We start from the raw sequence: 26,301 nt of genomic DNA on the forward strand, positions 1-26,301 counted from the left end.
GCCAGTGCTGCTGGACTGGCTCCTGCGCAGGTGGCACATAAAAAACACCATTTTGAGTGTGTCCATTGCCAGTAATGCCTGACTGGCCCTCATGCCGGTGGCACGTAAAAGCACCCGCTACACTCTCGGAGTGGTTGGCGTTAGGAAGGGCATCCAGTTGTAGAAACTCTGCCAGATCAGATTGGAGCCTGGTGCAGCCATCTGGTTCGCCAGTCCTCAGTCAAATCATCCAACCCATGCCAGCATGGAAGGCAGACGTTAAACGATGATGATGATGATTGACTCAATAGGTCTCCTCAAGCACGGCATGTTGCCCAACGATTCAAAGGTACTTTTTAAATGGGTTACGGCTGTGATCCCACTTTCCTTGCCGGGTCTTCTCAATCACAGCAGACCCAGCCAGGAAAGTGAGGTCACAGCCATAGCCTACACCAGTGTCGCATAACCAGTTCATTTAAAAAAGTACTTCTGAATCGTCGGGATGAAATCCGGCGCCAAATTAATCACTAAATCTATATATTTGTGTTTCCCAATTTCAGATGGTGAAGGAAGCAAGACGAAGAAAGGTCACAAGTCAGACGGGAACTCAGGTATTGAGTTTAATTTATCCTCTTCCTCCTCCCCTCACTTCTCCCTTCCCTTTTACCTCTCTCTGCACCTCCTTCCTGCCCTTGGCCTCCCCACCCCCTCTCCTCCAACAAATCTCCCCCCCCCCCACAAGCCTCCTCTTCTTCCCCATCACTTCCTTGTTTTCCTCTCCCTTTTTACTCCCTGTTCTCCCATCCCTCTGCTTCTTTCCACCCAGCCTCACCCTCTCTTGTTCCCTCTCCCCCCACTCTCCCCCTCCTCATCTGAAACATTCCAAAACCTTCCATTTATTATACATTACCATTTATTTCCGATTGAAAGAATTCTTCAGAGAGAAAAGAAGACAAAACATATTATTTTTGGTTATTTTCTTTGTAAATCAAATAGAGAAATGACAGGGAGTAAGGAGTGGTGGATGTGGCAGCAGATCCTGTTACCCGATTAGGGGTTATGGGGTCATTTGGAACACCATTGATGATATCACTTTCATATAAGGATGTCAAAGCAGCCTCATAAAACCCATCTTTATTGTTTGATATCCCAACACTGTAGTGTGTGTGTGCTCTCACACACACACACACATTCATGCATGCAAAAACACATACATAGACTTATATATTTCTATATATATTAATAATTTAGAGAAGAATCACTATGATGCAACTCAAACGATGAAGGACATCAGACACCATCAAGAAAGGCGTACTCTACAAAATACTAATTTAAAAATCTAAAAAATCCAAGAGAAAATTTAAAATCCTAAAATCTGTAAAATATTAGATTAAAAATTGAATTCGGTTTAGTAAATTTAATAAAAACGAAAGTGAATAATAGACTACGCGCATTTCGTGGCCACATAAAAGTGGAAAAGATCTGTGCAATCTATAATAAATCGATCAAGATAAGTTCCACTCAGAATGAGGACACTCTTCAGGTCTTGTAACTTCAAAAAACGTATCCTAATATTTAAAAATGCAATAAAATAAGATAGGAAAAAGTAGAAATATCTGTATGTTTAAGCAATTATTAGAACAAACCATCCAACCCATGCCAGCATGGAAAGCAGACATTAAATGATGATGATGAGAACTAGGGTCAGTGTAATTAACTGACCCACCTCCCTTGAGCTTGCTGGCCTTGTGCCAAAATATGGGACCAATATTCTTGTCTACTCCGGGCATGAGGCCCAAAATTTTGTGGGGTGCAGTGGGGGTGCAGGCAATTAGATCGACCCCAGTACACAACTGGTACTTAACTTATCAACCCCGAAAGATGAAAGTTGACCTCAGCAGAATTTGAACTCAGAACGTAATGACAGACGAAATGCCGCTAAGCATTTTGCCCCGTGTGCTAACATTTCTTACTTCTTTACTGCCCACAAGGGGCTACACACAGAGGGGACAAACAAAGACAGACAAAGGGATTAAGTTGATTATATTGACCCCAGTGCGTAACTGGTACTTAATTTATCAACCCTGAAAGGATGAAAGGCGTGCTAACGTTTCTGCCAGCTCACTGCCTTAGTATGGAACCAATATTAGGGCCACATCAACTTAACCAGTCCTATACTACTAATGCTACTGATGCTTCTACTTCTACTACTACTACTATTACAAATACCGCTGCTGCTGTTGTATTGCTGTGGTAAGCACATGCTCTTTCTTGCTCCATTTAGCCTGACTGATGAAAACCTGTTCTACTTTCTGCTTCATAGTTGAGTGGTTAGCAATAGGAAAGTCATTCATTCGTGATAAAGTATGTTGTCCCAACAAGTAAGTCACCCATTTATGAAAATGTAGAAATATGAATGCAAAAAGTTAGAAATGAAAGAAAAACGCAATGGAAAGAACTACCGTATCTGTCTCTGTATAGTAACCCCAGGCATGGCTAGGTGCATGTGTGGCCTTGTAATTAAGACGCTTGCTTCCCAATTTTGTGATCTTGGGTTTGGTTCCACTGTGCAGCACCTTGGGCAAACGTCTTCAACTAAAGCACTGAGTTGAGCAAAGCTTTGTGTATGTATTTGGTAGAGAGAAACTTGGTTCTGCCAGCACTTTTCTTGCATTTCTAATGTTATTAACAATAATATCTAATTAAAACAATAAAACTTAATATTTAGTAATGTCTTTTGCTAGGTAGAACTTCCTGGAAGCAATTAGTCTGTGTGTAAGAACATCTCTCCGTTCTCTCTCAGTTACTGAACTATTAATAATCTATGGAGAAAAAGAAAACACACACACACACACTGTAATTGTTTTCCACCTCTAAGAAATGCCTTGCTTTGTAAATGTTGAATTTTGTATAATTTATTTACTTCAGGTTATGTCATGCTGATGATTTCAAATAAGAATGAAATGGTGCTATACATGACTACTTTTGATATAAATTTTAAGGTCTTTGAAATGGATGAGAGAAAAAAAAATTAAATGTGTCCATTTAGCATTTAAACCAACCATACCTGGCCTAAATATTCTACCTGTTTTATGTTCAAACCAGCCAGATGTGATCTCTCACCCCTACCCTACAAAGTCATTGTAAAAATAAACAATTATATCACCAAAATGTCAATGCTATGAGACAATGCACAATCAATACAATATGAGTCAATACGCATTACATTTGATAGAATAATCTAAATGCTAAAGGGATATTCAGTGATCTTCATTGTTCTTCAATTTAAAATTCAAACTTCTTGTCCTGTCATGATTGATCTAGAAGTGATTATCTCCCTTACAATAACCATCCACTACAACAGACCTTGCGTTTGAATAAATATTTAAAATATAAAATTTACAAGGGTCAGGACTTAAAAATGACTGTTGTGATTTGTGTCTAATCATTTGTATATGATATGATATTTAATGTTTCAAAATAGGGTCCTGTTTGTATTTCTGTTGTTCAGGCAGTCGTAGTAACAGTAATGATTGTTTGGAGAGCAGTGTCGACCCCAGCTGTGCTGAAATTCCTGGTGATGCAACGTTAACAGAGTTACTTGATGGTGTGGTCACCCTCTATCACATAGCGACACACAAGCAACTTGGAAAGGTCAGAGTTGAAGTTTTACAAAAATTCTTTCTTAAGTTTCAAAATGAATGTCATAATTTTGATGACAGATTTGAGCAAATGTTCAATTAAACACAATTCTTTGATTAAGAATTTCACTGTTTTTTTTCTTTTTGCATTTTTTCTCCTTCTCTTCCTGTGCCCCAATAAGACTATTCATATCCAGAGCCAAGGCAGAGCAAACTTTCTCAGAACATGGAGGCAAAGATGCTCTTAGTACCTTCACCTTAATCAACCAAAAAACATTCTTCTTCCTGCTTACGACGACAAGGGTTCCAGTTGATCCGATCAGCGGAACAGCCTGCTCGTGAAGTTAACATGTAAGTGGCTGAGCGCGCCACAGACATGCATACCCTTAATGTAACTCTCAGGGAGATTCAGCATGACACAGAATGTGACAAGGCTGGCCCCTTTGAATTACAGGTACGACTCACTTTTGCCAGCTGAGTGAAAAGGAGCTATGTGAAATAAAATGTCTTGCTCAAGAACAGATACAATGCACTGCTGGGAATTGAACTCATGCTCTTGTGGTATTATTGGTCCAAATACCCTAACCACTAAGCTACACACCTTCACCTCCTAATGAACCATGTTGTTAATGGGTCATCCCTAAAGACTTCATCTCTTGTAGTTGCTGTAATAGTGTACTGATGTAGGGCACTGCCCAAGGACTTGTAACAGACGAACTGCAGACAGGAACTTCACTGCGGACTAGCTAGTGAGCTGGTCTGCAGTGAAGGGGCTCATTATATGTTGCCCTTCATCATCACATTACTGGACAAATTTAACTCCTTTGAACCTATGATGGAGTACATATATTTCTCATTCACCAACAGTGTTGGTACCATGTATAAAAATACTTGTGATGGTACCATGTAAAAAGCACTGGTATTGATTCCACTAAAAAAAAAACGGTGGTGTTGGTGCCACATAAATAACACTGGTGATGGTGCCACATAAAAGGCACTGGTGATGGTACTACATGAAAAGCACCCAGTATACTCTGTACAGTAGTTGGCTTTAGGAAGGACATATATGTTGAAATAGACAATAGAACCTGTTGTGGCCCCCTGGTCTTGCCAGCTCCTGTCAAACCATCCAACTTATGCCAGCATGGAAAACAGAAGTTAAATTATGGTGGTGGTGATAACTCTTTAAATATCATCATCATCATCATCATCATCATCATCGATTAACATCCGCTTTCCATGCTACCATGGGTTGGACAATTTGACTGAGGACTGGCAAACCAGATGGCTTTACCAGGCTCCAATCTGATCTGGCAGAGTTTCTACAGCTGGATGCCCTTCCTAACGCCAACCGCTCTGAGAGTGTAGTGGGTGCTTTTACGTGCCACCGGCACGGAGCCCAGTCTGGTGGCACTGGCAACGGCCATGCTCAAATGGTGTTTTTTACGTGCCACTTGCACAGGAGTCAGTCCAGCGGCACTGGCAATGACCTCACTCAAATGTTTTGTTCACATGCCACCGGCACAATTTTATTTGTCTAATGCAAACAACAATATTTTCATGATATCTTTTTTGTGTTTCAGATGAGTGCATTACGAGACAATATGAATGAATTTATCAATTCATTAATAGACACAGAAGAAAAATTAGCAAAATGTCCAGATGATGTAAGTCCTGTCTCTTCTCTGCCTTTTCTTTCTCTTTTAATGCTTTTGCATTCAATTATTCTGTCAACTCTGATGCTTTTTTATCCACATTGTTTTGAATTAAACAGATGTTATCTTGTAGCTTCAAAATTTGGATGTTGTGATTGTTTATTTTTACAAGGACATTGTAGGATGGGTTTGAGTGTCTGGAACTGGCCAGTTTGAACATAACTTAGATAGAATATTTTGGCCAGATGCAGCCAGTTTAAGTGTTAAAAGGTTAAACGACAAACTGTATTTTTATGTAGGTTAAAGTTTGATCAAATTTGAACGTCCTCCATCTTTACTCACATCTCCCACATCTTCTGCCACACAATTCCTTAACCCTTTTGGTACCAACCCACCTAGGCTGTCCCTGATTTTATTTTAGTATGATTCTTAGTCATGTTCTTCTTTGGCTGTTCAATGACCACACTAAAGTTTGAGTTTCCAAATATTTCATTAACTTACGTTGTTGTATTTACAAAATGTGGCACATAAAACACACCATTTGAGCGTGGTCGATGCCAGTGCCGGCTGATTGGCTCCTGTGCTAGTGGCACGTAAAAAGCACCATTTGAGTGTGGTCAATGCCAGTGCTGGCTGACTGGTCCCATGCCAGTGGCACATAAAATGCACCTTTGAGCGTGGTCGATGCCAGTGCCGACTGACTGGCTCCTGTGCTAGTGGCACGTAAAAAGCACTATCCAAACATGATCGATGCCAGGCCCGCCTAACTGGCCCCTGTGCCATTGGCATGTAAAAAGCACCCACTACACTCTCGGAGTGGTTGGCGTTAGGAAGGGCATCCAGCTGTAGAAACTCTGTGAGTTCAGATTGGAGCCTGGTGCAGCTTTCTGGTTTGCCAGTCTCCAGTCAAACCGTCCAATCCATGCCAGCATGGGAAACGGACATTAAACGATGATGATGAGGATGATGTTCAGAACTAAAAATGACTTGCTTCTCTACCTTGTATAGTGTTGGATGGAATGGCAGAGCATATCATAAATATTTTATCATTTACTTCTGTTGCCACCATCAGCACCCCCACCACCACCACCATCACCACTACCACCACCAGCCCCCATCACCAATGACAACATCTGCCTTCATCAAGCCTTATGCTATCAATTTCTGTTGACAGGCTCAGGAAATTAAATATGAACTAGAAAGAGCAAAATCAGTTTTTGAAGAGAAAATCTCAGAACTTGGACGCCAAATGGCTTGGGTCATAGCAGTCATTTACTCAAAGGTAAACTTCATTTCGTTTCTTTTTCAACTGTTTTATTGTATTTGTATTTATTACTTTCATGTTTGAATCCAGTTTTGATTTCAAATGGTTCTGTCAGTTTGTTGTTGTGTACAACTTGACATTCAAAGTTTTCATACAATAAACGAATCATCTTGACTAATTTGTGTGGGAGACCATGGGGTCTGAGAATCTTGATGGTCTACTGGCTAAATATGGTCTCGAATAGCCAACCATGCACCAAGGCTAACGTGAAACCATTAAGAGAAACTGTTGAAGCAAGAAGATGGAAATGGCTGGGTTGAGTTTGTCGCTATAAACCGAACTCAATTGTCTGGATTGTTTTGCAATGGGTTCCTCTAGGAAAAAGAAGATGGTGGCCAACCAAAGGAAACGTGGCAGGGAACAATAACAAAAGATCTTAAAAGCAGAAGGGTTAACGATGAAACAAGCTTTGAGGGATGCTGTCAGTGTTAGAAGGTGGAATGATCTGGCTGTCGCCTCAAGTGCTACAAGGCACAATGAGAACCGAATGAATGAATGAATGTATTACTTCATAGTACAGGAGTGGCTGTGTGGTTAAGAAGCTTGCTTCCCAACCAAACATCTGATCTTGGGTTCAGTCCTACTGTGTGGCACTTTGGCAGAGTGTCTTTTCACTATAACTAAAGCACTGGGACAACCAAAGCCCTGTGAGTAGATTGGATTGACAGAAATTAAAAGAAGCCTGTCCTACATGTGTGTGTGAGTGTATGTGTGTCCTTGTTTTGACAGCACGTGATGGTTGTAAATGAGTATCACCATCATACAGGCAATGTTTGTAGTCTTCAATGAAATATATGTCTGGCAATGGGGAAATATTACTTTGCTTGGAAACAGGTGAGGGTTAGTGACAGGAAGGGCATCTGTCCATAGATATACCTTAAGAAATTCCATCTAATTTGTGCAAGCATGGAAAAGTGGACATTAAAAGATTATGATGATTTATATTTATATATATTTTATATTTTTCTACCGGATAAGAAATTAAATTTATTCCTTTCACTCGATATCCATCCTTCATCCTTATACTGTCCTCTCCACCCACATTTTACATTGATTACACTCCCCATTTCCCAAACAGGTGTCTTGGGGAAATTTTGATCCTAGGTTCTCATTCCTAAGGTATTTTTCGATATTATTATTATTATTGTTGTTGTTGTTGTTAGTATTCAGGTCACTGCTTGGAATTGAACTCGGAATCTAGGGGTTAATAGCCCGCGCTCTTAACCATTACACCATATGTACTGTCACATTTTGTATAAATCTGTTTTTTAGGCAAAGCAAATAGATGTTGCCTGGATATTTCGAGTGGTTCTAAAAACTATTGAGAAAGCATCCGCCCACGAAATACCTTTCCAGTTTCTTCCAGAATTCTATGTAGACACTTGTATTAATTCCTACAATGCATTGAAAAACTATTTCCATCCAACTGCAAATTTCTTTGATATTCCAGGTAAGTTTCCACTGGTTTTTGAACTCTGTATGTGTGCATGTCTTGCAAAGATAATCTGGAACTCGACTGAAGAAAGAAAACACCAAATGACCTGTCCTTGTTTTTTCTTGTCCCTTTTTTGTATCATCTAACTGTCTGGATGTTTTGTTGCCCCTTTTTGTAAAAGCACCCACTACACTCTCGGAGTGGTTGGCATTAGGAAGGGCATCTAGCAGGATTTTTACAGCTGGATGCCCATCCTAACACCAACCACTCAGCACAGTATATATAAAATATAAGTGAGTAACAAAGAAATACAGGTGTCAATTCATTATGGCCGTTTCTAACAACTCCTTTAATTGATTAATGAGAACACTACATCATTGCAAAGATATATCTATATTTGCTTATCTATATATATATACTTACACTTGCCCTTCTTGTTACCAACCCTCACCTGTTTCCAAGTAAGGCAATATTTCCCCATGGCCAGACATGTTTTCATGGAAGGTTGGAAATAAAGGACAAAAGGGTACTGCCTGTATGATAGCAACAATCATTTAGAGGTATCACAAGGAAATACAACCATACACACTGACGAACACACACACACACTGACAAACACACACAAACACACACATACAAAAAAAAGTACTCCATCCAGTGAGAGGTAAATGTTATTTAATGTACACAGGATATAGTTATGAGCTACTAAAGTCTTCATGCATTGGAGACGTAGTCTAGGCAAATTTTAATAATATGCCTTTTGTCTCCAAGAAACTTTCAGGCTCTGAGCACATGGCCTATACAATTTACAAATCAAGACACTAGAACAAGAGAAAGCACAAGAAAAAATGAGAAGGTCGATGCAAAAAGTGAAAGAGTGAATAAAAATGGGAAAAGGCAAAAGAAAAGAAAATTAGAGTTATGTCCCCTTCAACCACAAAACTATAATAAAGCTAGTTGTAGAATGAATCAACGAAAGGGATCCAAAGTCTGTGATTACAGCTGCTCAATCCAAAGAGGTTGGTGTCCTCCAATTTGCCGAAAGAAATTTGTCCTTATGTTAGCATTTGCTGAAAATTTCTGATCTGGAATTCAGCAGTGCGATGGAATTCTTAAATCTGAAAAGTATATGCAATCTTTCAGCTACACATAAGTTTTATTTCTTAGATCCATTAACATATGGTATGGATTTATTTTCTATGATTTTCCACTTGATTGTATGGAGTTGATCTTCAAGCCCCATATGTGGCTAGGCAACGTAGTGGCTTTACTTTTGTTCTTGTGCCAGATAGAAAATAGGTGATTTGCATAGTGTCTTTGAAGTTGCCTTTGCATAACTCAATCTGGTTCTTTTTTTGGTTAGGTCATCATGTAGCGTTGCTGTAACTTCTGCCTCAAATACAATGGAATTTATTATGCATGCCTGGTCCCATGGGTGGGCTTCCGGGTCTTGACAGTTGCAACTGGGTGTGGTCTTTTTTGCTGATGTTTATGGGTGATGATGTTCTTCATACTGGGGCAGCAGCTATATGATAATTTAATTGTCTTTTAAAGGTCTTCCTATATTTGTGATTTTCTGGGAAATGGTTACCTAGAAGAGACAGGATTTTTTTTGCCTACATTAGTTTTAGCATATAGGGAGGGGTGGGGCAACCAAATTATTTTCCTAGGTCTATTTTTAGATTTATTTTTATGATTCATATTTTTACTAGAAGGGTTGTAACATATCTTATCTTTGAAGTCACTGTTAACTATGACATTGTTATAGTAGGGGACTGGATTATCAAAAATTTCCTTAGAAGAAGAGAGATTGGATATCCTATTACTAATGTTAGCTAACAGGTTTTCAAACACTATCGGAGGATGACAGGACTGTTTGTGTATGTAAAAGAATTTCTCATTTGGTTTATGATACAGTTTATTAGAGCAGGAGTTTAAAAATCTAGGAAAATATCTAAAAAATCAACTTTTGACAGATTAGTAGTGACAGGATTTTGAGGCCTAACAAACTAAAGTTTTTTCCACATTTATCAAGAGTGTGACCATCACAGCCATGAGATATATATGGCATGGGTTTAAAGCTGAAAAGTGATATAAATGGTGATTGAATATCAGAGTGGACCTTCAAGGAATGAGTAGAGTAAGGGTGCCAGGTGTGTGTGTGTATATATATATATACATACACACAAACACGTCCAGTCATTGGGGGAAATATTACCCTGTTTGGAAACAAGTAAGGATTAGTAAGAGGAGGGATAATGTTATCATATATTTTCTTAACTTTTATTTATTTTATTTACCTTTACTGTAGATAATTTTGACCTGAGTCACAAATTTGCCTTATTCCTCACTCGGCATTTTTCTGACAATCGCATTGTAAATTCAGGTAAGTTCAATACTTCTTTTATATCATTACTACACCATGTCTTCTAGAAGAAGAAAAACAACCAACAAAATAACAAGCAAAAAAACATCTAACAAGATTGTTACCAAATATGTTTGCTGTTAAATGATTTAGCTTCGTTACTGTATTTCAGTTAAAATACACTAACTGACTTTGGATTAATTTTGAAAATAATGAAAATTTAGTTGTTATTAAAGTGATGTTTGGAACATAAATTAACATATTTAACCCTTTCGTTACTATATTTCTGACCAAAATACACCCCTCATGAGTTTCAATTAAATTCTAAAATAATCATGAATTTAGACTAGTCTCATTAAACACCTGTAACTTTTTTATTTATCAACATATTAATGTGATATTTGGAACATAATTAAAGAAAGGGTTCTTAATCAATTCTATTGCATAATTTTTGTCTCTAAGTTCTCCACGTACTGGGGGGGGGGGGGGTACTGCTAGTGTTTCTCACATGTAAATATTGGTTCAGCTTCACGAATCGTACTCGTTCATAATACTGGAAATATATTCATCGCCAAAAGGTTCCTGATCGCTCCAGTAATTTGTTATTCTGGGTAACTGTCTAATACCCAAAATAATATTCATGGCAAAAAATGCTCGTATTTCATCTACAGTTGCAGAAAACCACAAGCTATCTTTTTTTTTTTCCAGTTTGTTTACATTCTGCGTAACGGTTTGTTTCCGCAGTAATCATTTCAAACAAGCATGAAAAAGAAGTCTAATTGTTTCGCTTCCTGAGAAAGACTATGGGTAGACCCTGTTTCCTCAGAAAAATTGTTAATAAAAATATTTTTTTAATCTTTTTCTGGTGTAAAATCATCCTCGCTGTCGCCGTCGCTGCTTTCAGAATCGCTGCTTTCAGAACCGCTGCTTTAAGTTTCGGATACAGAAATATCCAATTCATTATCGTTCACCACATGCTTTTGTAGCTCATTCATTCTTTTCTTCAATATCTCCATATCTTCTGTTGAAAAACCTTCAAATTCGGAATCACTGCTTGATAGCATGAAACTCCTCTCCATCTTCAAAGTTGAAAAAAATTAACGCCGCAAAAAATGTGGAAAATAATCTTCCAAAATTCAGAGTTCAAATATCATGCCAAACAGTGTCAGAGACAATAACTCAACTGTTTGCAAAGTGAAATCAGGTGTTTTAACGAATGTACTAACGAAATTTGGGTTCAAATATACATTTAAATAACAATGGGTACGCTCGGCCGGCTACGGCCGGGTTAGTAACAAAAGGGTTAATGAGAAGTTTTAGATTACTTCAATACTTTTGTTACCAGATTCCTGTTGAAATACACTGCCTTTGTTTTAATTAATTCTGAAAGTAATGAAAGATTTAATTAAAATGAGTTTGTCATTATTAAGCTGGTGTTTGCAACATAATTTAGCTGAAATTTTGATGGAAACTTTTTAATTTAGATCACTTTAAAATAGAAACTATGTTGCATTGAACCAGGGATAGTCTCATGGAGGACAGTTATTATTATTATTATTATTATTATTATTATTATTATTATTATTATTATTACCATTATCGTTATCCTCTTTCAGTTTTGTTTTTATTTCTTGCCGAGTGTCTTCAAAACACCTAGGGCAAAGAAACTCAGTGTATACATTAAAATAAACACACCAGATTGTTCATTTACAAAGTCATGTGATAGGAAAAAAAGGGAAGAAGAAAAGTTTTTAAAGAATAGGGAAAAAAATGAAAGAAATGAAGAAAACAAAAAATAAAGGTGAGGAAAAGGGAAAGAAAATTCACAGCAACAATGCCCTTCTCAGTATATGGGACATATTATCATTATTATCATTATTATAATATATTAAGGTGGTGAGCTGGCAGAATTGGTACTGCACTGGATGGACTGCTTAGTGGTATTTCGTGTGTCGCTACCTTCTGAGTTCCAATTCTGCCAAGGTTGACTTTGCCTTTCAGCCTTTCAGGATCGATTAAGTACCAGTGAAACACTGGGGTCAATGTAATTGACTTAATCCCCTCCACTAAGCTGCCCTTGTGGCAAAAATTTGAAATTGTTATTATTATTATTATTATTATTATTCAGTAGTCTTATTTTCATCATGTGCTTTCACTGTACTATTGAACACAGCTCTGTGTGCCTTGGGTATGTGCTGTGGTTTGCTGTGATGCTCTTATGGTTACTGTATTGAAAGTGTTTTGTGTAGAATGTGTGCAGTGCCCAGTAGTGCAATTTTCTGTATGTTATATATATTTGTAAGTCCTGGTGTTTTTGTTATGTATTTGTCTGAATATTTTTTTATTATACCTAAGGCACCTACTATGATAGGAATTGTTTCTGTTTTTAGATTCCACATTCGAGTTACCTCTATTTCCAGGTCTTTGTATTTTGGAAGTTTCTCCATTTCTTTCAGAGAAACGTCATTGGTTGGTATTGATACATCATCATCATCATCATCATCATCGTTTAACGTCCGCTTTCCATGCTAGCATGGGTTGGACGATTTGACTGAGGACTGGTGAAACCGGATGGCAACACCAGGCTCCAGTCTGATTTGGCAGAGTTTCTACAGCTGGATGCCCTTCCTAACGCCAACCACTCAGAGAGTGTAGTGGGTGCTTTTACGTGTCACCCGCACAAAAACGGCCACGCTCGAAATGGTGTCTTTTATGTGCCACCCGCACAAGCCAGTCCAGGGGCACTGGCAACGATCTCGCTCGAAAATCCTACAGGAGCCAGTCAGGCGGTACTGGCAACGGCCACGCTCAAAATGGTGCATCTCATGTGCCACCCGCACAAGAACCAGTCCAGGGGCACTGGCAACGATCTTACTTGGCTTGCCGGGTCTTCTCACGCACAGCCCATTTCCAAAGGTCTCGGTCCGTAGTCATCGCCTCGGTGAGGCCCAATGTACGAAGGTCTTGCCTCACCACCTCAGCCCAGGTCTTCCTGGGCCTACCTCTTCCACGGGTTCCCTCAACTGTTAGGGTGTGGCACTTTTTCACGCAGCTATCCTCCTCCATTCTCACCACATGTCCATACCAGCGCAATCGTCTCTCTTGCACGCCACAACTGATGCTTCTAATGTTCAGCTTTTCTCTCAAGATACTTACACTCTGACGGGTATTCACATTGACATTACACATCCAACGGAGCATACTGGCTTCATTCCTTGCGAGCTTACGTATGTCCTCAGCAGTTACAGCCCATGTTTCACTGCCATGTAGCATGGTTGTTCGTACGCATGCGTCATACAGTCTGCCTTTTACTCTGAGTGAGAGTCCCTTTGTCGCCAGCAGGGGTAAGAGCTCTCTAAACTTTGCCCAGGCTATTCTTATTCTAGCAGCTACACTTTCAGCGCACCCACCCCCACTACTAACTTGGTCGCCCAGATAGCGGAAGCTATCGACTACCTCTAGTTTTTCACCCTGGAATGAGATAGAAGTTGTTTCCTGTTTGTTTGCAGTCTTTATTGCACCTGAACATCTGCCACAAACAAAAACTAACTTGCTAGTTAACCTGCCTTTGATGTTGCTGCACCTCTTATGTGTCCATAGCTTGCACCGGGTACATCTTATAGAGTTACTACCTACTCCTTTTCTACATACTGAGCAGGGCCATCTACCTGAAGGGGTTTGTGTTTTATCTACCTTCCTACTTATTAGGATTTTGGTTTTAGCTAGGTTGACTCTAAGGCCCTTCAATTCTAGACCTTGCTTCCACACCTGAAACTTCTCCTCTAGTTCTGATAGTGACTCCGCAATTAGGGCAAGGTCATCAGCATAGAGGAGCTCCCAGGGGCAACCTGTCTTGAACTCCTCTGTGATTGCCTGGAGGACTATGGTAAATAATAGGGGGCTGAGGACGGAACCTTGGTGGACCCCTACCTCTACCCGGAAATCATTGCTGTACTCATTTCCAACCCTCACCTTACTGGCAGCATCTCTGTACATGGCTCGCACAGCTCTCACTAACCATTCTTCTATCCCAAGTTTCCTCATTGACCACCAGATAAGGGATCGGGGGACCCTGTCAAAGGCTTTCTCCATGTCAACGAAAGCCAGGTACAGAGGTTTATCCTTAGCTAGGTATTTCTCTTGCAACTGTCTCACTAGAAATAAGGCATCAGTAGTGCTTTTACCTGGCACGAACCCAAACTGCATCTCATCTAAATTGATTCGCTCCCTAATTAGTTGGGCTATGACCCTCTCTGTAACTTTCATAACCTGATCTAACAGCTTGATGCCTCTGTAATTATTTGTATCTAAAGCGTCCCCTTTACCTTTGTAGCAGTTGACTATGATGCTGCTACACCAGTCATAGGGTATGACTCCTTCGTGTATCACCTGGTTCGTAATACGGGTGACTAGGCTATAGCCAACACTGCCAGATATTTTGAGCATCTCTGCAGTGATTCCTGATGGGCCGGGGGCTTTCCCAGTCTTCATACTCTTAATTGCTTTATCTACCCTGGTACTATCAACTCGGATAGCTGGTCCCTCTATTGGGTCGACATAAGGCAAGCTCTCTTTCTCCCATTCATTCTATCGATTAGAAAGTGTTTTTTTTCTTGATGATCTCTGAAAACTATATCCAGCCTTTGGCCTTTATTATTATTATTATTATTATTATTATTATTATTATTATTATCATTATTAATTAATATGGCGAGCTGACAGAATCATTAGCATGCTGGACAAAATTCTTAGCGGTATTTCGCCTGTCCCTGTAGTCTGAGTACAAATTTCGCTGAGGTCGACTTTGCATTTCATCCTTTCCGGGTCGGTAAAATAAGTACCGGTAAAACACTGGGGTTCAATGTTATTGACTAGACTCATCCCCCAAAATTTCAGGCTTTGTGCCTATAGTAGAAAGGATTATTATTATTATTATTATTATCATTATTATTATTATTATGTGTGGGTGACACATGAAATTTTTCGAGCGAGATCGTTGCCAGTGCCCCTGGGCTGGCTCTTGTGCAGGTGGCACATAAAATGCACCATTTTGAGCGTGGCCGTTGCCAGTACCGCCTGACTGGCCTTCGTGCGGGTGACACGTAAAAGCACCCACTACACTCTCTGAGTGGTTGGCGTTAGGAAGGGCATCCAGCTGTAGAAACTCTACCAAATCAGATTGGAGCCTGGTGTAGCCATCTGGTTTCACCAGTCCTCAGTCAAATCGTCCAACCCATGCTAGCATGGAAAGCGGACTTTAAACGATGATGATGATGATGATTATTATTATTATTACTATCATTATTATTATTATTATTATTATTATTATTATTATTATTACATTTCTCAATTAATTAATGAGTGACTATTTTGAATTGAACTCTTTTGTTGTGTCTCTGCATTTATTTCATTATTTCTATTTTACAGATTTGCGGGACAATATAACACAAGCCTTGGCATGCTTTGCTTGTTTTCCTTATTCTCTTGAAGTCTTAGAAGATTTACCTTTAGAGAGGTTTGCCTTTTTTTCTACCTTATTTTATTCATCATCATCATCGTTGTTTGATGATGATGATGATTTTATTTTATTATTTTTATGAATATAAACATATATATATGCACGTGTGTGTGTGTGTGTGTGTGTGTGTACAGTTATCTTATCTTTTGCTTGTTTCAATCATTAGATTGTGGCCATGCTGGGGCACCACTTTGAAGAATTTTTAGTTGAATGAATTGACCTCTTGACCTACTTTTTAAAAGCCTGCTACTTACTCCATCATCATCATCGTCATCATTGTGTGCTTTCCATGCTGGCATGGATTGAATGGTTTGATTGAGGACTGGCAAGCCAGGAGGTTGCACCAGGATCCAATCTCCAATCAGATCAGGCAAGGTTTTTACACCTGGATGCTATTCCTAATGCCAACCACTCTAAGAGTGTAGTAGGTGTCTTTTATGTGCCACCAGCATGGGTGCCAGTCGGGTGGCACTGGCATTGGCCATGCTCGAATGGTGCTTTTTACATGCCACTGGCAGTCTCTTTTTACTAAACCTTTAAGCTATGGGGACGTAGACCCACCAACACTGATTATCAAGTAGTTTGGAGGGGTGGACAAATAAAGACACACACACACTCACACACATACACAAACACTAAAGATGGGCTTCTTTCAGTTTCCACCTACCAGATCCACTCAAAAGGCTTTGGTCTACCTGAGGCTATAGTGGAAGATACTTTCCCAAGGTGTCACTCAGTGGGACTGAACCCAGAACCATGTGGTTGAGAAGCAAACTTCTTGCCACACAGCCACAGAACTCAAAATGAAAGCAGACACCACCAGAGGAACACAGTTTAACAAATGTTGTTATGAACTTAATAACTTGAAGCCAAGAAAAGGTTTTGATGTTTCGGACACTAGTCCTTTATCAGAAGCGTATAAAAGATAAGTAAAGGAGAAGTGTGAAAGAGAAGTGACTGGATGGAAAAGGGAAACAAAATGAATTCAAAAAGCGGGGTTAGGAGCCAGGTGAGACAGTGTGTGGCTTGGTGGTTTGGTTAAGGTTATTTGGCTCACAATCATAAGGTCATGAGTTTGATGCCCCATAGCACAGTGTGTCCTTGAGCAAGACACTTTATTTCATGTTGCTCCAATCCACTCTGCTGGCAAATATGAGTTTCACTTGTATTTCAAAGGGCCGGCCTTGTCACATTCTGTGTCATGCTGAAACTCCCTGAGAACTACATTAAGGGTATGTGTGTCTGTGGAGTACTCAGCCACTTGCATGTTAATTTTTACAAACAGGCCATTCCGTTGATCAAATCAACTGGACTGCTTTGTTGTCATAACTGATGGAGTCACTAGCGGAGAAGGCAGTTGTATGTGGGCAGGGAATTAAAAAGGGTAGAGTGATCTGGTGGGTGCGTGTACAGGAGATTATCCATGTACTGAGATGGAGGTGTGTGTATGAGGCCCTTTCAGGGTGGGGGTAGTGAATGTGTGTAAGTGGGGGCTAGAGCAAGACTTGGCCTTCTGACCCATTGGCTCCTGTTGAAATGTCTAACCCATACCAGCATGGAAAGCAGGCATAAAATGATGGCGATGATATCATCATCATCATCATCATCATCATCATCATCATTTAACGTCCGCTTTCCATGCTGGCATGGGTTGGACGGTTTGGCTGGAGTCTGGGAAGCCAGGAGGCAACACCAGGCCCCAGTCTGATCTGGCAGAGTTTCTATAGCTGGATGCCCTTCCATAATGCCAACCACTCTGAGAGTGTAGTGGGTGCTTTTTACGTGCCACCGGCACAGAAGCCAGTCAAGGCAGCACTGCCATCTACCACGTTCGGATAGTGCTTTTTACATGCTACCGGCATGGGGCTCACAACTACAATTTCCATTTGATTTGATTTTGATGATGTTGATGTACTTGACTCAATAGGTCTCCTCAAGCATGGCATGTTGCCCTACATATATCTATGTATATTTTTCAGTAAAAAGAGCATGATGCACTACCTTACAGCACCTTATGATAATCGGTCTTGGGCGCAGACAAACTGGATTTTGGTCCGAATATGGAAGGTTAGTTGGAATATTTTCTTCACCAGCTGTTATTCCTCATACCATCATAATTAAACTGAATAACCAATGGCATTATTAATTATCATAATTATAATTATATTTTAATTATAATAATAATAATCTTTTCTACTAAAGGCACAAGGCCTGAAATTTGGCGGGAGGAGCGGGGGGGGGGGGCTAGTCAATTTCATCAACCCAAGTGTATAACTGGTACTTGTTTAATCGACCATGAAAGGATGAAAGCAAAGTTGACCCCAGCAGAATTTGAACTCAGAATGTAGCCACAGATGAAATACTGCTAAGCATTTTGCCCAGTATGCTAACGATTCTCCCAGCTTGTCACCTTTTTTAATCATCACCATCATCATCATCACCGTTTAACGTCCGCTTTCCCTGCTGGCATGGGTTGGACAGTTTGACTGAAGACTGGCAAACCAGGAGGCTGCACCAGGCTCTGGTTTCAAATTTTCGCTCAAAGCCAGCAATTTTTGTGGGAGCAGCTTCGTTGATTATATCGACCCCCAGTACTTGACTGGTATTTTATTCTATCAACCCCTGAAAGGATCAAAGGCAAAGTTGATCTTGGCGGGATTTGACCTCAGAATGTAAAGTAAACCACTGACTATTTTGTCCAACACACCAACAATTCTGCCAGCTTGCAATCTTAGTAATAATAATAATAATAATAATAATCGTTTCTACTAAAGGCACAAGGGTTGAAATTTTGGGGGCAGGGGATTAGTCAACCCAAGTGTTTCACTGGTGCTTAATTTATTGACTCCAAAAGGATGAAAGGCAAAGTTGACTGTGGTGAAATTTGAACTCAGAATGTAGAGACGGATGAAATCCTGCTAAGCATTTTGCCTACCTTGCTAACAATTCTGCCAGCTCACTGCCTTTATGATGATGATGATGATAATAATAATAATTATCATTATTATTATTGCATTGTTTTTTTAAAAATGATAATGCAAAGATCTTGTGGGATTTTATGATTCAATGCGACCATGAGATAGAGAATAGGAAGCCGGACATAGTGTTGATTGAGAAAGAAAGCAAACGATGCTGGATCATAGATATAGCATCCTCAGCTGACAACAAGATATGCGATAAGGAAGAAAGAAAAGTCGAGAGATATGACAGGTTAGCTTGGGAAGTTAAGCAGCTGTGGTCGAGGAGAAAGGTAGCAGTAGTACCAATGATTGTAGCAGCTCTGAGAACAGTGAGTAAAAATCTTGAGAAGTAGGGGCTGCAATAAGGGCAGAGCACTTGCAGAAAACAGCACTGATTGGAACCATTTGAATACTCCGGAAAGTGCTCGAAAAATACGAGGTGTTATCTTAGTTCACTGGTAGTAAACATCTAACACCTTAGTACATCTCCAGCGTTAGAAGCTGTGCAAGGGCAATGATAATAATATTAATAATAATAATAATAATAATAATAATAATAATAATAATAATAATAATAATAATAATAATAATAATAATGATAATAATAATAATAGTTCTTAACATGAAAACAAACCATAGAGACCTTCAGGATTCACCTGAATAAACATGGCTTTCATTAAATTCTGAAAATATTAAAATTTTCTCTGATTTGTGTCTCATAAAACCATTAATAAACTTAAAGGAATTTTGTATAAATATTTTTTATGTATTCTGAGAGTTCATGCATTTGTGTGTGCCTGTGTGTGTGTGTGTGTATGAATGACCTATTAAGTATGAAGCTAATCTGTTCAGTGACAAACCTATCACCTTTCAGGGTTGCGGCTTTGGTTACCGGTACACACACCTCCCACATCTTGTTCCTTCCAAACTTCAGACGACAGAATTAGGGGTTGCAAGCCTTCAGAGTAAGTGGATTTATTTAGCTTTATAGCTCCCTAAAAACATTGTCATTTCCATTTCATAAAGTCACCCATATTTGTAATCCTGAGCTCCAATGACACTGGTGGTGGTGGTGGTGGTGGTGGTGGTGGTGGTGGTGGTGGTGGTATTGGCTGCTGCTGCTGTTTTTGTGTTTGCAAATGAAAATGTATTTCTTGGGCGTGAAGAATTAGCTAACAACACCCATGAACATTTATCAGAAGAGTTTTATTACTGTACAGACTATTAACTGTGTTGGGTTTTTTACATATAAATTTCCCCTGACTAGCTTCCTTGCTGGTGACACATAAAAAGCACCATCTAAACGTGATCGATGCCAGGTCCACATGGGTTTTCATTCCTAAGGTATTTTTTGGCAGTGGCGGTGGAAGCCAGGTCACTGCCCGGCATCAAACTCAGAATCTTGGGATCAGCAGCCCACGCTCTTGACCCTAAGATTCCGAGTTCGATTCCAGGCAGTGATCTGAATAATAATAATGATAATAACATTGAAAAATACCTTAGGAATGAGAACCCAGGTTCAAAATTGCCCCAAGACACCTGAAGAAGGCTGGAGGGTATATCAGCCGAAACGTGTTAACAACAAACAAGATTAGGACAAATATCCGTCAAATGTAAATGATGTACCAACCATTTATGCTGATATTTCCAGGATCAGTCATTTCCACTCCATCATTCATCATTTCTATCGCATGCCTCTTCATCGCTCACATTCTCTCCTCTCACCCTTCCTCTCTCCCCAACTCACTCCACTACATTGCTTATGGAGTGAGCTAGGAATGGTATTGTATCTATCAAACCCACTCATATTCCTGACCTGTTTCTTTTTGCTTAACTTAGAATTTTATTTTGTCAGATTGGTTACGTTTCACTCTTGCATATCCTTTCGGCTCTCAACTTATAGCATTTTTCTTATTTGTTCAATAAACCAGCATAAATAGAGGAAAGAGCCTTGCTCATGTTGTTCGCAGTCCAGCTCCTTAATATCACAGCCATTGTCTCAGAAAAACATCTAAGGAGAGTCTTTATATGGTCACTTACCTTGTTAAAAACAGTAACCAAATCTCCCTCAAATAACACCTTTCATCATCATCATCACCATCGTTTAACATCCACCTTCCATGCTGGCATGAGTTGGACAGTTTGGCTGAGGACTGGCAATCTGATCTGACAAGGTTTCTACACCTGGATGCCCTTCCTAGAGTGTAGTGGGTGCTTTTTATGTGCCACCATCACTTTTATATCTTTAAAAAGTAAAGAACACATTGAATAGTATAGTTCTAGATTCACTATAGCTGAATAAATTATCTATAGCCATTGTATGTTCTAAGGGATGTCTTAGACTACCTAATGTAGTTCTCACCTGGGGTTCATATGACTTTTGGAGATCTGTTATAAGATGTTTTTGTTAGAATTTGTGTAAGATATTGCCTATGATTTAATACACTAAATATTTTAACAATATTTTTATACAATTTGTAATAATATTTAATTCTAAAAGTTTAATTAAATTTTTTTAAATATCAAATATCAAATATCTTCCAGGACCAATAGAGAAAAAAAATAGTTGAGAACCACCAGTCTAATATGTTTTTTTCCTTTGTTTAAGACTGTAGGTTGTGATTTGAAAGAGATTTGGCTGCTATTTCTAACAAAGCAAGCAATCATGTTGAAGTTCCCTCGTTTTCTCATAAAATTTATTAATACCATTTAATTGAAATTAGTTAATCCCTTCTTCTTTGTGTTTCAGAGCCGTGTCCTTCGAAAGTATTTCAAGATCTTTTATCTGAAATGTTACGAGAAGATCGTGAACGTGCCATCCGTTTTCTTGACACAATGCTAAGTCAACTGAATTGGTCTTTCTCAGAATTTATAGCCATTATGCAACAGGTAATGTATTTTGGTGGCTTAGAAATGTCAGAGCTATCTTAATCCTTACATAATCTTATTTGTATATCATGACCATTGCCACCATCAGCAGCAGCAGCATCATCAACACTAACTACCCACAGCATCATCATCATCATTACCACCATCATCATTACCACCATCATCGTTCTCACTGTCACTTTTCCATGCTTGCATGGGTCAGATGGAATTTGTTGAGGCGGATGCTCTTCCTGTCACCAACCCTCACTTGTTTCCAAGCAAGGTAATATTTCCACATGATTGGACGTTTTTCACAGATGACTGGAAACAAATGACATGCCTTGACACATGCATATACATACTTATGTATCAATATATATATATATATATATATATATATATATATATATATATATATATATGTCCGCAAAGCTCCCTTCAAGTGTTGGGCCTCAGGGAGGCAATGGCCAAGACCTTTGGCATTATGTCATGCTTGAGAAGAAGACCCATGAAGCCAAGTAAAATCGCAGTTGTGGCACATACCGGTGTCATGCAAATCATATCCATGCTGGTGGCATGTAAAAGCACTCATTACACTTGGAGTGGTTGGTGTTAGGAAGGGCATCCAGCCATAGAAAGCATACCAAATCAGACTGGAGTCTGGTGCAGCCTTCCAGCTTGCCAGCCCTGGTCAAACCGTCCAACCCATACCAGCATGGACAACAAACATTAAATGATGATGATGATTGTGTGTGTGTGTGGAAATCAGATGATGATGATTGTATGTGTGTGTGTGTATTTGTGTCCACTTATATTATACTATGATTACTTAATATTCTCATTATATTTACCCTGAACCTTTTATTTATTGTGGTGTCTGAGTTATCAAATGTTTGTTTTGACCTTTTTGTCCTTCTTCCCATTCCAGATTCAGCAAGTAGTCAGCAAAACTGAGCCATGGTTTATAGATACTCGTCAACTTAAGTTTTGTGCCACATGCTTTCAAATAACTATCTCTCTTCTCCGTGTGGTTGAGATGATAGTCTCCATTTCACCGGAATTTTTTACAGATTATTCAAAGTCATCAAGTGAACTTCTCCTCACCAGATTAATACAAGTAAGTTTTACATCACCATCATCATCATCATTATTATTTAACTTTCATGAAGGCAGTGAGCTGACAAAATTGTTTGCATGTCAGGCAGAATGCTTAGCGGCATTTCGTCTGTCTTTACGTTCTGGATTCAAATTCCACCGAGGTCGACTTTGCCTTTCATCCTTTTGGGGTCGATTAAATAAGTACCAGTTACGCACTGGGGTTGGTGCAATTGACTTAATCACGTCTCCTAAATTTGAGGCCTTGTGCTTCCAGGAGAAAGAATTATTTAACTTCCATGTCCTGTCCTCTATATGCCTTAAATCTCTCAACTGGTACAAAACCACACCCACCTCAATACTACTCCCCATTCCTGGTCGAGGGGTTTTTGTCTTGCAAGGTACTTGATGACCCCGGTTGGTGTTGGTGCCAAGTAAAATGCATCCAGTGTACTATGTAAGGTGGTTGGCACTAAGAATGGCACCCAGCTGTAGAAATAATGGAACCTGGTGCGACACCTGGCCTTACCAGCTCCTGTCAAATTATCCAACCCATGCCAGCATGGAAAACAGGCATTAGATGATGAAGACCACAGTGACAATGACAACTTTGGCGCACACTGTACATTTGCTGTTAAAATGTTTGACAACCTGTAAGATAGATTTTTTCCTGCTGCACCCTTTACATCTTCATCATCATTGTTTAACGTCCGTTTTCCATGCTGACATGGGTTGGATGGTTTGACTGGGGTCTGGAGAGCCAGTGGCTACACCAGGCTCCAATCTGATCTGGCAATGTTTCTACAGCTGGATGCTCTTCCTAATGCCAACCACTCCAAGAGTGTAATGGGTGCTTTTTATGTACCGCCAGTCAGGAGTCACTGGCATTGACCACATTCGAATGGTGCTTTTTGCATCATGGTGATGGTGATAATGCATGCACTGTAACAGCACATTGCTAAATCCACCTTTTGTTGGTGGTTTCTACCCCTTTGCACCACTCAGGCAACAGCCCTCCTCCCCTGGGGTCTGTTTTGAGTAGTTGTTGCTGGTGAGGGTTTTATGAGGTTCAAATGCTAATCCTACCTCAACCTCTCTTAGTCTCCTTCTTAGTCTATTCTTTGACGTGCTTGTCCCTACACAACACTGGACCGAATTGAAACAAAGTGCTTTGCTCAAAAACACAACATCTCACCTGGTCCAGAAATTGAACCTACGATCTGGCAATTCTGAGTACAACACCTTAACTACTCAACCACAAATACAACATGTATTTATTGTTGATAATTGTGTAAATAATGATAATTTCTGTTTCAGTTGTTGTGCCAAATACTAAATAGAATTGCAACCCGCAACGGCATGTTCGAAAATGTGATTTCATTGCCCTTACCAGGTTTGTCATCTCTTTTTATTTTTATTTCTATAAGATACAGGAACCAACAATAGTACAGTTCTATATTTAAGAAATGAGGAATTATGTACATTATTTACATCTGACAGATATTTATCCTCATCTTGTTTGTTGTTAACACAGCGTTTTGGCTGATATACTCTCCAGCCTTCATCGGGTGTCTTGGGGAAATTTCGAACATGGGTTCTCATTCCTAAGGTATTTTTCGATGTTGTTATTATTATTATTATTATTATTATTATTATTATTCCCATGGGCATATAGCGTAGTGGTTAAGAGCACTGGCTACTAACCCCAAGATTCCGAGTTCAATTCCAGGCAGTGACCTGAACAACAACAGCAGCAGGAGCAACAACAACAACAACAACATTGAAAAATACCTTAGGAACGAGAACCCAGGTTTGAAATTTCCCCAAGACACCTGATGAAGGCTGGAGGGTATATCATCCGAAACATTGTGTTAACAACAAACAAGATGAGGACAAATATCCGTCAAATGTAAATAATGTACCAGCAATAGTGTTAGCTACCGTGACTGAGGGCCAACAATGGTACTAGCTGCAAAGGTTAAGAATCTGCAGAGATGGTAGCTGAAGAGATTAAGGGTCAATAGTTGTACTAGCTGCAGAAATTAATTAGGAAATTATAAAGTAATTAAAGAAAAGTTGCAAGAGTCTCCATACAATATGAAGCTGTTGAGAGTATCAGAGTACATTGGGTTAATAATATGTTTAATGAATCCAATTGTTAAACTGCTAATTAAAGTAATTATGAAGTAATACCTTCTGTTGTTAACCACTGAACCTTGAAGTTGATGTGGAACCATTATGCCACAAGAAAAACACCCGGTCCATTCTGTGAAGCATTTGGTGTTAGGAAAGGGCACCCAGCATACAGAAGAAACCCTACCAAAACAGACAATTGGAGTTCAATGCAGTTCTTGGGTCTGTCGGATCCTGTGAAACCTTCCAACGCATGCCAGCATGGATGTTAATTGGTGATGTTGATGAGAATGGATAAGGTACATAACACTACTTGTTTAGATGACTAAAATCCTCCTCATCATCATCAGCATCATCAGCATCATCATTTAACATCCGTAGTCCATGGGTTGGGTGGTTTTACAGGAGCTGACAAGCTAGAGAGCTGCACCAGTCTCCAGTTGTCTGTTGTGGCATGGTTTCTACATCTGGATGTCCTTCCTAACACCAACCACTTTACAGAGTGTCCTGGGTGCTTTACCTGATGATGGACACGCACTTTTACATGGTACCACACAGGTGCTTCTACGTGGTACCATACAGGTGCTTTTACATGGTATCACACAGGTGACACCACCATTTAATATCCTCTTTTCCATGGTTGCATGGGTCATAAGAAATTTATTGGGGTAGATTGTGTTACTAGTGGTGGTGGTGGTATCCCTTTATATACATGTTTATGTTTTAATGTAATACCATTAATATATATATTTTTGTATGTTTGTAAAGTTCACCCCTCATTGATTTCTCCCTGCTAATGCGAATATCTTTATATATTCTTCTGTAGGAATGGAAGTTGTAACTCATTATCCAATTGTTGCAGCAACTGTTGGAATACTAATTCGGTTAATTCTTTCTCCAAAAGATCCAGAACGGAGGTAAGAATTACAAGGGATTATAGCTGTTGGCTTATCCTCCATCAAGATCATCTTGACTTTGTGTGGTAAGTAGCTTGCTTACCAACCACATGGTTCCGGGTTCAGTCCCACTGTGTGGCACCTTGGGCAAGTGTCTTCTACTATAGCCTCAGGCCGACCAAAGCCTTGTGAGTGGATTTGGTAGACAGAAACTGAAAGAAGCCCATCGTATATATATATATATCTATGCGTGTGTGTTTGTGTGTCTGTGTTTGTCCCCCCAACATTACTTGACAACCGATGTCGGTGTGTTTACATCCCCGTAACTTAGCGGTTTGGCAAAAGAGACCAATAGAATAAGTACTAGGCTTACAAAGAATAAGTCCTGGGGTCGATTTGATTCGACTAAAGGCGGTGCTCCAGCATGGCTGC

At 39.5% G+C, this 26,301-nt stretch overlaps 1 protein-coding gene across 3 annotated transcripts in view; it reads left to right on the plus strand.

Moving 5' to 3' along the window:
• Positions 1 to 26,301, plus strand: part of LOC106882205 (E3 ubiquitin-protein ligase RNF123) — a 117,990-nt gene that overhangs the window by 82,273 nt on the left and 9,416 nt on the right. For 2 of the 3 annotated variants that reach the window (XM_089348024.1, XM_089348037.1), the window contains 13 exons: positions 540 to 590; positions 3,464 to 3,633; positions 5,204 to 5,287; positions 6,450 to 6,557; positions 7,872 to 8,049; positions 10,346 to 10,420; positions 15,827 to 15,914; positions 17,897 to 17,984; positions 19,752 to 19,842; positions 21,627 to 21,766; positions 22,674 to 22,862; positions 24,158 to 24,233; positions 25,800 to 25,890. In XM_089348024.1, coding sequence (XP_089204150.1) covers positions 540 to 590; positions 3,464 to 3,633; positions 5,204 to 5,287; positions 6,450 to 6,557; positions 7,872 to 8,049; positions 10,346 to 10,420; positions 15,827 to 15,914; positions 17,897 to 17,984; positions 19,752 to 19,842; positions 21,627 to 21,766; positions 22,674 to 22,862; positions 24,158 to 24,233; positions 25,800 to 25,890 — 1,429 coding nt within the window. The remainder of the gene's footprint in view (positions 1 to 539; positions 591 to 3,463; positions 3,634 to 5,203; positions 5,288 to 6,449; positions 6,558 to 7,871; positions 8,050 to 10,345; positions 10,421 to 15,826; positions 15,915 to 17,896; positions 17,985 to 19,751; positions 19,843 to 21,626; positions 21,767 to 22,673; positions 22,863 to 24,157; positions 24,234 to 25,799; positions 25,891 to 26,301) is intronic. The other variant, XM_089348028.1, reaches the window with a different exon arrangement.

Source organism: Octopus bimaculoides, chromosome 1, assembly GCF_046866305.1.
Source record: "Octopus bimaculoides isolate indiv1 chromosome 1, ASM4686630v1, whole genome shotgun sequence".
NCBI classification, from domain to species: Eukaryota; Metazoa; Mollusca; class Cephalopoda; order Octopoda; family Octopodidae; genus Octopus; species Octopus bimaculoides.